The sequence below is a fragment of the Impatiens glandulifera genome, chromosome 9, assembly GCF_907164915.1.
Source record: "Impatiens glandulifera chromosome 9, dImpGla2.1, whole genome shotgun sequence".
Lineage (NCBI taxonomy): Eukaryota > Viridiplantae > Streptophyta > Magnoliopsida > Ericales > Balsaminaceae > Impatiens > Impatiens glandulifera.
The window spans coordinates 7,650,522-7,664,690 of NC_061870.1; the positions used below are offsets into that span (position 1 = coordinate 7,650,522).

At 35.6% G+C, this 14,169-nt stretch overlaps 1 protein-coding gene across 1 annotated transcript; it reads right to left on the bottom strand.

Moving 5' to 3' along the window:
* Positions 1-5,025: 5,025 nt before the first annotated feature.
* On the bottom strand, positions 5,026-13,532 carry LOC124916672. Its single transcript, XM_047457421.1, has 4 exons — positions 12,029-13,532; positions 8,183-8,754; positions 7,285-7,504; positions 5,026-6,561 (listed from the first exon to the last, which is right to left on the bottom strand). Exons 1-4 carry the CDS (start codon positions 13,298-13,300, stop codon positions 5,260-5,262), a joined length of 3,366 nt encoding a protein of 1,121 aa, XP_047313377.1. The 5' UTR covers positions 13,301-13,532; the 3' UTR covers positions 5,026-5,259.
* Positions 13,533-14,169: the final 637 nt, after the last annotated feature.

Sequence of the window (14,169 nt, forward strand, 5' to 3'; positions counted from 1 at the left end):
GGAGTTATCTACTTAAGAAGAAGTTGGAGGACAATTTGCAACCCTGGTTTTTCGCAATCTCTCTCGATAATCGTTCGATTAACGCTGGTTTTTCATACATACAATCTTGCAATCAATCATTGCGAACCAACTCAAGCTTTCAAGCATTTTACAATCTCAAGCTTACACAAATTAATATTACCCTGTAATTCACATATTATTCTTTCTGTGTGAGATTTCAGTATTGTAAGTTGACAGAATTCATTATGTTTAACATAGTGTTGTGTGCTAGAAGTTCAGAAACATGCATTGTCTAAGTCCTGGTTTTCCGACCAGATTTGTGTAACTATTTTATTCAAACAAAATCTTCTAGTGAAAATCATTCTGCTTGTAGAAGAAGGGGTGACGTATGAGAGTTTGCTCCAAACATCCATAAAAAAAACTATGTGTCTTGTGTTCTTTTTATTCCCAATTTTTTAATTATTTATCTGTCGCTTCAAGTCTAAACAAACAGTTCCGCATTTGACTACAGTCAAGAGTTTGTGAAGACTTGTGAAGAATAAAAGTAGAATCTAACCTCTAACAGGGTTATATTCGTCTTTAAGTTAAAGAAGAGTTCAACATAGTTAGACCCCGTCTCTATTGTTATACCCGATCCTAATATATTTATTTACACGTAAAATAAGACATCGAAACTTTGTATCCACCAAAAATGAAAAGTCTCTAATATGCAAAATTGAAAATTTTACAAAAAATAAGATTTTTACACTTTTATCGAGAATTATCCAAATCATATATATTTAGGGAATTTGTATATCTCATATATATTTCTTCAATGACACAATTCCCGTGTCATATTGATTATCAAATGTCGTCACTAAAACTCGCGCATTAAGATCTACACATCTTACTTGACGTTTCTAACGTTGATCCATGTGATGATAAAACTTTTCAACTAGAACAATTTTAGAGAACAAGTTGGACGATTAAAATTTTCAATAGTTTAAAAATCATTTACATGGAAGCTGAGGGGATTCGTTAATACCTGATAGAGGAGAAAATCACTTAGAGAATTACTCAACATATGAGATAGAACAATGGTGGAATAATGAATCAACACTTGAAAAATCATAAACCGAGATTCTCAAGTTGATAACTCACATGAAGAAGCGCTGGCAGCAGCCTTGCCTCATCAGCAACCTGAAGAAGCGCTGGAAACAGCCTTGCCTCAGTAGTAGTCTGAAGAAGTGATAGAAGCAGCCTTGCTTCATCAATAGTCTGAAGAAGCGCTAGCAGCAGCCTTACTTCAACAACAGTCTGAAGAAGTGCTAACAATAAGATTTTATCTAACACCTTGCCTCAGCAGCAATCTGAAGAAGCGCTATCAGCAGCTTTGCGCTAGCAGTAGTCTGAAAAAGCGAATAGTAGTGTTGCGTCAACAGTTGTGTTGCGCTAACAGCAGACTACAACATCAACTTAAGACGCCAAAATGTACAACTTCCATGTACACGATTATTACACTAGCCCGTGCAGTACTTTAAAATACACCACGTTCTTCGGAATATTCAGCACACTACCATCCCGTATCCCACGATCCAACGAATATTATTCTTGCGTACTATCCCGTACACCTAACGTACAACCATTAGAAAACTAACACGCCATGAATTAGATTCGACCGTTCCTACGCTTCAAATATAAAAAGGGCAGTAGAGTACAACGGCGAACTTCTGAACTCTCGATCAATTTACTCTCTTTAGCTCATCTCTCACTAAGTGCATTCTGTATTTCATTTATGCTAAGTTGAGAGATAATTTATTGTACTATAGGAGAGTATTTTCAGTGTTGTAAGTTGAACAGAACATTGTATGTTCAACAGAGTGTGATTACTAGAAATTCAGAACCGTCAGCTGTTAAGACCTAAGTTTTGATTGAATTTGTGTAGAGGATATACAAATCAAAGTCTTCTAGTGAAATCCTTCTAGTAATAGAAGAATGGGTGATGTAGGAGTTTTATCTCCGAACATCCATAAAACCTTGTCTTATTTCCTTACTACATCTTACAGTCGTATATAATGCTGCTTTAAATCCCGCAAACATTTTCCGCACTTGATTTCGTTCAAGAGTTACTACGATTTATTAAAGAATAGAAATAGATTTTAAGTCCTTAATATGATTAAAATCGCATTGAAAGTGAAGATTATCACAACAATATTCAACCTCCTTCTATTGTTGTCACCGATCATAATAGAGAGCCAACAAATTTTTAAGTGGCACAAATTCATAAATACAAAGTTAAGTGGCAGAATGTAATGAAAGACAAGATGAAGTTATTGCAAAAAATGGGCACATATGAGCTGGTGGAGTTTCCTAAAGGACGAAAGACATTGAGAAACAAATGGATGTTCAAGCTAAAGAGAGATGAAAATGGATAAATTATGAAGTACAAAGCCCGACTAGTTGTAAAGGGTTTTGGACATAAATAAGCCATCTACTTTGATGAGATTTTCTTATCAGTGGTAAAGATGACTTCCATTCGTACAGTGTTAGGTCTAATATCTATCTTAGATCTTGAGCTTGAGCAACTTTAGGTAAAATTACATTCCTTCATGGTTACTTGGAAGAATAGATCTACATGGTGCAACCAGAGGGATTTGAAGTGAAAGAAAAAGAGAAAATGGTTTGCAAGTTGAAGAAGAGTTTATACGGTTTGAAACATGCTCTGAGACAATGGTACAAGAAATTTGACTCTTTTATGATGAGTCATGGGTACCAGAGAACCAAGACAGATCCATGTGTTTACTTCAAAAGATTTTCTAATGGAAAGTTTCTAATCTTTTTACTTTATGTTGATGATATGTTGATGGTAGGACATGATGCTCAGATAATAGTTATGTTGAAGAAGGAGATGTCCAAGATACTTGAAATGAAGGATATAGACCAAGCAAATCAGATATTGGGCATTCAAATTACTCATGATAGAAATGTCAAGAGACTTTGGTTGTCACAAGAGAAGTATATTGAAAGGGTGTTTAAGAGATTGAATATTCAAGGAGAAAATGAAGTAAGTTGTCTACTTTCTAGCCATTTGAAATTGAGCAAGAAGATGTGTCCATCAATAGAGAAGAAAATGATGAAATGTCAACTGTGCCAAACTTCTCAATTGTAGGGAGTTTGATGTAGGCAATGGTTTACACTAGGTCATATATAGCGCATGCAGTCGGTGTGGTAAGTAGATTCCTCTCTAATCTAGGAAAATAACATTGGGAAGTAGTGAAGTGGATTCTTAGATATCTAAGAGGCACTTCCAATTTGTGCTTGAGTTTTAGAAGGTTACTCATATGTTGATATGACTAGAGATCTAGATTACATAAAAACTCATTTTGGGTTAGGTGTTTATTTTTGCAGGGGGACTTGTGTAATGGAAATTCAAGTTGCAGAAATGTGTGGTTTTGTCAACAATGGAAGTAAAATACATTACAGCAATTGAAGTTGATAATGAGTTATTGTGGGTGATTAGATTTCACTTGGAGCTTGGTATGAAACAAGAAGATGCAATTGTTTTATTTGATAGCCAGAAAACCATAGATTTGAGCAAGAATGCTACATATCATTTCAGAATTAAGTATATTGATGCGAGATTTCATTGTTTAAGAGATGTAATAGAAAACCAACAAATGAAGCTGAATAAAATTTACATAGATAAGAACACGTTAGACATGTTTACGAAGATAGTTCCAAAAGACAAGCTCGAGCACTGTTGTCGGCTGATGACTTAAAGATCAGTGTGCCTCTCTCCATGGGTTGGAGGGGGAGATTGTTGAGCCTTGTGGATCCAAACCAATTACACACTTAATAAAACAAGTAAACCCTGATAATGTTATTCTCCATCCCTGTTAAAAAGAGAGAGCATTCTTCTAGGAGACCAAAATAGAGAAGAAGAAGAAACAGAGGAGGAAGAAGAGAATGAAAAAGAACATTCTCCTTACTTTTATCACTTTCAGGTTCCAATTTCTTGTTGACTTAAATCTAGACTTGTTTGGGTCTGAATGAAATTGATTTTTCGTTATATATAAACCTTCGTCTTTAAGTTTAAAGTTGAGAAGAACATTTGTATCCATTTTCTTGTTAATATAGTGACATATTCCGGTCGGTCCCGTGAATTTTTACCTTACAAGTTGAGAAGATTTTCCAAGTTAACATGTGCATTTATCCAAGACAACATCATCCTTATATAATTACTCTTCTTCCGTTTAGAATAAAGTATTAATAAATAGTTAAAATAATGAAAATTTGAGTCTTGTTAAGTAAAACGACACAAACCAAAAATAAAAAGTCAATAACTATATAAGTTATTATAATTTTAAGATTATTTGTAGGAAAATAAGCTAAATAAAATATCACTAAAGAATGATCTAGGTAGATAATGAAATAGAAGATCACTTGAAAAAATTTAACAAAGATAGAAAAGAAAAATTGATTGTTGTTTTAAAATTATAAGACTTCCCAAATGCATTTCAAATCACCTCTTACGTTCTCTCGAATCACTTTAGACGATGACAAATGCAGCGAGGTAGTAACAAACAATTAACATAGCTTTGTTGTTTGTTAATAATAGCACATCACAAAGCAAGTGGTTGAGTCATAAAATGAAAGCGGGAAATTCGTCCTAAAAGAAATGTTCACGATTGTTCATCCTTTAATGTACATTGCTTTTTCTTTTACTTCTCTTTACCTGTTTAGATTCCTAGGAAAACAAAGAATATTGGAAGACCAAGAGACCAAACCCCCTAACATTTTCAGCCACTTTGATGCTCAATTGCACATTTTGTTCTAAATAGGCTAGACGTCCACACTATTTCCAACACAATTTAGAGTGTTTTGACCAGACTGAAAGAAGATGCGAGCCTAGAAAATGGAGAGGTTTGTTCAATGCTTGAAGTAATTATTTATGATCATATAAAGAGACATTATTTTGGGGCTATTAACCCCAGCCAATTTGACTAGTTATATTGGACGCATCGGGCTCTTGAGGTGCAACTAGTAAGTACCCTGACCAACAAACAGATAAAATTGAACCAATTCACATACTAAAGTAAACAAACAGCCTATTTATGATTTTAAGATCGTGATTTAACCAGCCACAGGAAAGCCAACCCACCCACCCTAGTTGATGAAGGTTACAAACAACAATAAACTCACCTTTGTAAAAACTGTCATTTTTGTCTCACTGTCTCTATCATCCATCTTGTACAAATGTAAAGTAAGTAGTTCAACCCACTAAATAAACTTCAACCCAGATATATATTGTTGTCTAGAGATCAAATATTGTGCCAAAGCATATATCATCCCAAGTAGCCCCAATATCTTAACCTTCACCACATCCGTTATTATCACCGCAGGCAGATTGAGCGGCAAGGCTACCAACGCCATCCACTCGTTCTGCTTCGTAAATCCCCAAACAAATCGATTAAACACTATCTGATTTGGAATTGTCAATATAAGCAACGCAACATTTTTCACCGCAAAAAACCAATCCGCCCCTCCAATCTCCAATCCCCACCCGACATTCCCATGCCAAATCTCTTCCCATATTGCATACACCGAAGTCAACATCAGGTAAGACGAGATCGCCATCGTAACAGGAAAATACCTCTGTTTCTCCCCAAAACCCGCAACGAAATCCGAATCCTGGTTCAGGAGAAGCAGAATCGGAGCCAAGAAGAATATTGCCCGGTTTGACCCGCCCGTTAAGTTCACGTTCAAGATCAGGCAAATCGCGAAACACATTACCGTAGCTACATTTCCAACAGCTGGCATCCAAGCACCCTCGGCAGCCATTCTTTTGATAGTGAAAGCCGAGACAGTTGTGGCTCGACGTTGCTGAACAAATCTCATCTTCGGTGGAAGAACAGATGAACCTCTTTCGAGAGTATTTTCTCTCATAAGGGACGCGAGCTCAAATTTCACTTCAAGAGCTACCAGCATAAAGATGGAAGCATACAGGCCAAGGAGAGACGTTCTCGCACCCTCAACTGCGAGTAAGTTTGTCAGCCTATTATCGTCTTCTCCTCCTCCTTCGAGTAAGCTTTTTATCCTCACCTGGCCTTCCAATAGATACGTTACTGGAAATAAAGCAACGAGAAGAGCGAAAACCCACGGCAATAGTTTGGTGCTCGATGCCGATGGGAAATGGGTGAAGACCACAAAAACCGAAGTGCAGATCATTGTGACGACAATCAGAGCGTGCAAGATTGTTGCTTGGAAGAAATATTCGGCGGCAATGTAGGTTCCGAGTGCAATTCCCATGGCGATGGCATAGAATGTTCTTAATTCGACGATGTACTTGATTGGGATGATGGAGGTTATGGCAGCGAGGCTCAGTAGGATTGATGTGATGAGAAGCCATGATGGCCATGTGGGTTTTGAAGTTATGAAGCCATATATTGAGATATCGTCTGCTGATTGACGTGCTGCTTTGATGAGGTCTGAGTGGTATGTCCATGTTAAAGGGATTGGAGGCTGTAAAAGAATGAACAATACTCCTGTTGCTACAACTAGTACCAAGCATCTCTTAGCATACTGCAATTCAAACAAAAAAGAATGTCAATAGCAAACTTTATTTAGTGTCACAAATCTTATTCAAATCAAATTTTGGTTTCTAATCAGCCTAAATAAGATTCCACTAATAGAAATTTGGTAATTTCATGCCACTCAACATTTTTTTCATCAAATTTGTTAATGAAATTTGATAATCTCATTCAACTCAAATCACTTCATCAATCAAATCAACTTAAATACTAAAATATTCATACTTTATTTTTTATAATATTTTAAAATATTAAATACAAATGTTATTTTAGTTATTTAACTCATAGTCTGCTTTTAAGTCGTGAAAAAAGGCCTCACTTTTCAAAATTCTGTTTTTAAATCATACAAGTTTTGATTTTTACAAAAAATCTCACTATTTTGGAAATTTTGTATCCCAAATAATCCACTATGCAATCAACTATCACTTCATCATAAATTATATCATTTAAATCATAAACTAAAATATGATTAGGCCTAGTTCAACACGAGGTTTATTTGTTTTGAGTAATTTCCAATTAATCTCAAATAACTTTCCATCTTTATCATCAATCATATCATTTAAATCGTCAACTAAAATAATATATGAACATTGTTTTTAAAATCAAACCAGGCGTTCTAGAGTTAAAACAGGCACAGATTCTAGAGAGAGTTAAAAAAAATGCATGCAGCAATGAGATGAAATCAATAAATTAATAAGAGAAACCAATTTCTTACCATGACATGAGAGAAGTGGATGACAACAATAGGGATACAAGCCAATCCCGTAAGAAGAATGCAACAACCCAACAGTAAACCATCAGATGGAGCTCTTCCATTCCACCACTGAAGAGCCTCAAAAATTGATTCCCGGCAAAACCAGACTGATAGGGAAACCACACCAGCATGTGTGTATGCCTGCCAAGGTTTCATCTTCGATATAGTACTTGACTTGTCCCTGAAATATAAATTATCACCTTATATGCAAAATGTCCCCCCACAAGAATAAAACCTTGTTTGATATACGTATTTTTAGATAAATTGATTCTCTGAAGAAAACTAAATAAAAACTTTGTTTAGTGAAAAAATGAATTATTGGAATAAATGACTAAGATGTCCTAAGTATTTATATTTAAACTGTTACTAAGAATAATGTTTTTCTGAAGAAAAGTAAATAAAACCCTTGCTTAGTGAAAAAGTGAATTATTGGAATAAATGACTAAGCTGTCTTATGTATTTAATATTTAAAATATTATTAAAAGGTCTGGTATTTTAGTTGATGATTTGAATAATAAAAGTAATTGATGATAGGATAAGGGGTGATTGAATTAATTTCAAGTCTTGTTTGATGTGGGTTATTTGAGATTAATTTTAATAACCCACTATCCAAACAATAAACTACTCATCAATCACATCATTCAAATCATCAACCAAAATACCATTTAAGAAAAAAATATTTTTCATTATATATTTATACCCCTTATATCTTTTACCCAAATAACCTAAATCAAATATGATTATTTGAAAAGAACCATTTAGTACTTCAAACAATCATAGATCAATCAAGGTCCAAATAACCCTTCATCAAACATTGCACAACATTAAAATGGAAGCTCTCACAATCAAAATTACATACTTGTAGAGAAGTAATGGAGGGGAGATGGCCAACAAGAGAACAGCTGATGCCCATAACGCAGTTTTTGATGTGATAAATAGCATGGCCAACTTGGACGAATACAAGCATATTAGGATCCAAACAGCTTTTTGTCCAATTTGATTGCATACCGAAAGTCTCCTTACCAAACTCAAGCCAACAAAGGTAGTCAGGACAACCATGTAGCTAGGATACATCACATCATCCTCAAAACCGTAGTAATATATGCTTGAGTAGTTGAAGAAACGATTTTCCATGTAGCATAGAAGCAGTGCATGGCTTATTAAACCAATTTCACTCAAGAAACGGAGTGTTGGTGGAAGAAGAACTAAACCAGGGATAGCCAAAGCCAAAATGACACTGGCAATTATTAACTTACAGAATGACTTCAATGACATTCCTGCCATCCAAATATTAAGATCCCAAAAGTTATGCAGCACAAACCATGTGACCATTAAACTCCCAAGCACAACGAAGGCAAAGTAAGATGGCAGAGTTTTCTTGGTAAAGAAGCGAGCCAAATAGAAACCGGCAACTGAAGGGAGTGGAATGAACTGCAATTAAAAGAGAGAAAAACTTCAACAGAATGACATTAAATAGAGAAACTACCTTCCTACAACAAGGAGGGAGAGAGAAATTGTTGATTTATTTTATCTCTTAGCTTTCTATCTGCCAGGAACTGGCTGAAAATTGAGGATCAAAACACTCCATACCAAAAACTATCAGCTGAAAGATAAAATGTTAGAACATATGATGTTTCCTACTTAGCCCATGAGTCTTGATATAAAATATATTGTGCACATGATAAAGATAAATCCTTCATTATATTGGTAACATCATATGTTCTAAAATCATGGCTCCCATACCACATCTGTGACTTTAAACATGAAAGTTTAGTTCTAACTTCATAAACGTTTGGATATATGACCCAAATGTCTCTGTCACAAATAAGCCTATGATTCATTAAGTAAACTATGTTTTGAATCAACACTATAATGCACAGTTAATAGTAATTCAGAAATATCTAACTTTAATTTGTACAAATCATTATAAGAGTATTTCCTCGCTTCTTTTCTTTTATCTAGAACTAGGTTTAATATCTAGAAATAGAATAGTACCAATTGATACCATGTGCACATTGAATTACTAGGTTTAATATCTAGAAGTTGAAGAGTTATGATGGATGCCATGAATACAACGAGTGAAAGAGAATTGAGTTGAGATGAGATGAGAAAATAAACTCTTAACAAGGCAAAGAGTACCATAGGAGAGAATTATCCAGAGATGAGGAAAGAAGAATCAACTAGAGATGAGAAGTGAGAGAGATCCTAGATGAGAATTAGAAACTCCTCTAAACATTCAACATGCTTCCCTAGGCGCCATCAACATCTTATTTATACTGATCAACCTTAACTACTTACTACCTGCCGATAACAAGCCTGAACCATCTTACTGATAATCAACCCACAATTGGGGTTATCCAGAAATCGAAACCCGTCTCATATCAGAACCTAATTTAAATAAGTACTTAATCATTTAGATTAAGTAATATATTGTGTTACCAAACACCATAAGTTTAGAAATTTATTTTTGTTTCTCTATCAGGATCCATACAAAAAACATATTCAAAAAGTGTTTTCAAGTAGGGTATCTCTCTCCATTCACCTTATCAATAAACATCACTAAATCCATGAATCCATTTTTATGAGTGTCAATACAAACACAAGTCTTATACATCATAGAACATATTTCTGGCAGTTCTCTTAAATCTCACTATCCTAAAGGGCTTCAATGAATGGAAACCAATTTGATTTGATAAAGAATACAGAGCATTGACATTGATTTGGCAACAAGAATTGGGATACAGTGTGTTTAATGCATAATAGGGATTCCCAAAAATGGATAGAGAGCAGGACAACATATTAATCATTTTTTCACAAATTGATTTTCTGACATTTTTAGGGTCTTTAATAGCCTAAACTCTTTAAAACCATGTCTTTAAATCCCCTAAAAAGGACATATATTTGACATACTGACTTCCGCTTTGAGACTAATACTATAAGATACTTTATTTTCTATTTGACTAATATCACTTGTGGGCTTATCCAGATATTTATTACTAAGCACATAATATTTCTCCTGAGTAGCATGAGAAATGCAAAACAAAACAATAAAGACTTCTTAATTCTTACGAGAAATGCAAAACAATATTAGTCTTGCAAATGAAGGGAAAGTATCATAAGGCATTGAAGTAATGACAATTACCCAAACTTTTCAAAGAGTTTCCTTAATGCAAAAGGCATACAACAGTTCAGACAAAGTACTAGTAGTTATGAATGGTCCAATACGGACAAAGATGGAAAGCAATTTTTTTTAGACCACAGGTTTTACCCTGGAAGAGGATAGAACAACATTCCACTACGATGACCCCCACTTGAATGAAGGTGCTTTCAATGGGAGTAGAGATATCAACTTCTTAAGTTGAAGACTCCCATCATTTGAGCTAGCCTACCTCGGAAAACAATTTTATACTAAACATCTTTTGCAATCGTCAAAAAGAAAAGAAAAAATCATGGGATCAACTGAGAAAGGGATTAAAGAGAATCGAGGATGAGAAAAGAGAGAGAACTGAGATGGGATTCAAAGATTATTCATTCCACACAATTAAACCATTTACTATTGACTTTTATACCTTCCGAGGACTTATGATATGGACTTCTATTTCTTAATGGACTTTCTATTACAATTGGGCTATTGTCTATATATTACTGTAAGTCTTCTCTCCATCCCACCCCAATCAATGTTGGGGTAACACAAAATATGAAGAGGTAGCATGTTATAATTCATAATCCTAATGTATTAGGACCACATAAACAATATATTGTTCCTCATCCAATAGAAACACATAAATTTACCAATTTCACATTTTCAGCTGTCAAGATAACAGACCTATAACTCTCCTACAACAAATTGAATGAAGCCTCTGAAGTCAAGGGTCAGTACAGATAACAACTTCTGTGATTCTTATTTTCAATTATGGTAGATGTATTAATTCTTAGACAAGAACATGAAAGCTTCAAGAACTGCACTGTTAAAAATAATCAACCTTGTAATTGCATCCAACAGCATTTGAAAAAAATATAATTTGATAAAATTATAAAATTATAGATACAAAGGTATACTATCCATCAAGTCAGAGAGAAAAAGTAGTTAAAACTCCTCACATATCTGGAGAAGAATAGAGAATCTGATTATGAATGCTAGAATCTCCACATTTATATAGGAGCTAGTATCCTACATGCATGGGATTAATGAAAGTATTTCATGGCAATCAAAGCAGATCCTACAACTTCCGAAATCCAAATTCTGCTCTTCCCAATCTTTTGTTTTTTCAAACTTTCCTTTTAGAAAGTTTTGTTCAACCTGCACATGAGCTTTGGCAATGGGTAAGGTCATCTAAAATTTAGGGAAACATTTGTATCAATAATCTCCCCTCTTCATGTCTCTCTTCATGTAATTCACTCCTTACTATTGTATAATGTAGGAAACTTTCAGCAAAAAAAAAAAGAGAGTAAGGTAGCATGCATAGCCTGTATGGAATGAATATTGTGTGTTCCCATAGTATAGTTAGTATTAATTGCAGCAGAATCAAGAACATGCCAAGTGTTGTGATGAGCACAAAGGCACAAAACAATTTGAATTCCTTCAACATCTGTGAAGGCAAGACCATCATATTTCACTGAACATGGATCATAGCAAATTGATAGCACAAATCAGAAATCAATACGAATTACTCTGAATAAGACGTTTTTAAGGAAGAGTATTTACCAGTATTGGAAATCCCACGACAATTGCTCCAGCAGCACTGACCAGTACGGCTAAGGCAGTGAAAGCCATTGAGCTAAATGAATCAGCTATCATACCAATGGCATAAGCACCAGCACCAGCTGCCCCTCCAAGCATTGAGATGGTGACAAGAAGATAGTTCAGTGGCGCTGGCACTTGAATGTACCTCCCAAACGAATGGAACACCACTCTGACCTCCAAGCATATAACAACAAATACCAAAGCAACGGCACCATTTACCAGTCGAATACTGTGGAGTTGATGGTCATTCTTGGTTACCCACCAAAGTGCACCTCTTGTTGAGGCATACAGTTGAAGGAGGAAAGGAATGAAGAAAAGAAGAAATAAATCACAAACAGAGGCCGCTGAAGAAAACATAACATTGTAATGTGAAGCCATATGAAACACAAGAGGTAAGAACAACAAGCTCAAAGTATGCAGACAACTCTCAAGCTGGCTAAGAATAAGATTATCATCCGGAACCTCTCCTCCATGGTAACCAGCTTCCTGCTTCAATTTGAATGATGACACGCGAGGAATAGAGAACAGCCAATAGAACACACATTGAAAGACCATAAGATAATACGAGGAGTGATTCATACCAACAGCTGAGACAGTAGCCCAGGTGAAAAGAACGGAAGCCGTGAAGGGAACGCAGGCAAAGAGAAGGCGTTCTAGGGCAAGGACGACGGTGGGATACTCAATTTGAATCCATTTAAACTGGAGAGAGGCCCAAACTCCGATCAAAAAGTTAGCCTCGGAGCATACAAGAGTTGCGAGAGCAGTAAGACCGATAGAATTGAAGGTAGAACCAAAAGAAAAGCTGAAGAAAAAAGCGATCTGAGCAGCAATAAGCGAGAGCCAGACGGAAAAGAAGGAACCGGACTTGAAACTGAGAGAATCGAGTATATAGGCAATCATGAGGCCGAGCGTGAGGGCGGCGAAGACCGGACGTCCGCCGAGGTCAAGGAGGAAGACGGCGGATGGGATGAGAGCGATGGCGATCCGCGCGTTGTGAGCAAAGGTCTGAGGAGAAAAGCGATTGTTCTTGACAGATCTGGTAGAGGAAGAGCGAGGATAGCCTCCGCCGCCGCCGTAGAAGGAAGATTTAGGATTTGGGCTTCTATCCGGAGAGAAGGCACCGCCGCCGCCGCCGCTTCCGCCGCCGCCGAAGGATGTGGGAAAGGAAGGAGCACTCATGGAAGGCGATATGAAAGGGCGGAAGGAGCGGGTTTGGAGCTCCGGCGATAGCATTGTCGCCGCCGGGCAGGGAGTAGAAACTCAGAAGGAAGGAAGGAGTAGTTACTAGAAAGAGAGCAAGAAACGCTTGTTATTATTATAATTATTATTATTATTATTAAAAGAAGCAATTGTCTGTCGTCTCCTCTCCTCCTTTGTGCTTTAACTTTGTTCTAAAGTTTTACAATTGAATCGTCCAATTCCATTTTCCATCTCTCTCGAGTCGCGAGCAAGGAAGGGCTTACTTTACTGCAGGAAGGGAGAGAGAGAGAGGCAGCTCGTTTCAACTCCACACTGTAACACCTCTATGTGACGTGTTTGCTTAATCCACAACCGCTGGATCCTCACGCATTACATCCTGCCCGTCGCCCCCACATACTACTTACTACTTTACTAATCAAATTTATCCAATTTATTCATTCAAGGATTTAATTAATTATCAATCTTAAAATCAAATCAAATCAAAATTCAATGTAATCGTCTTTTACTTTGTGATCAAAATTTATTTAATTATTTTTTTATTAGCAAATCTTATTTTATTAAAATAATTAACAAATCATAATTTATTCCTACCATATTCACATAAATTTATATATTAAACTAAATTTGTCAAAAAAATAAATAGAAATAACTTATTCATTAATGTCTTTCTTGCAAAGAAGTGACTAAGTACTTGAAGCACTCTCATGGTCTGGTCTAGTCGTCCTCATTATCGTCTATTTAAAATAAATTTAAAAATGAAAAACTAAATTTTAATGTAACTCTAAAACATTTTTACTTATAAAAATAAAAATCTATTAAATTAATACAAAATAAACAATATATATATAAAGTTGAAATAACAATACTCAACTCTCAATCTTCTTTTTCATCGTCACCGTCAT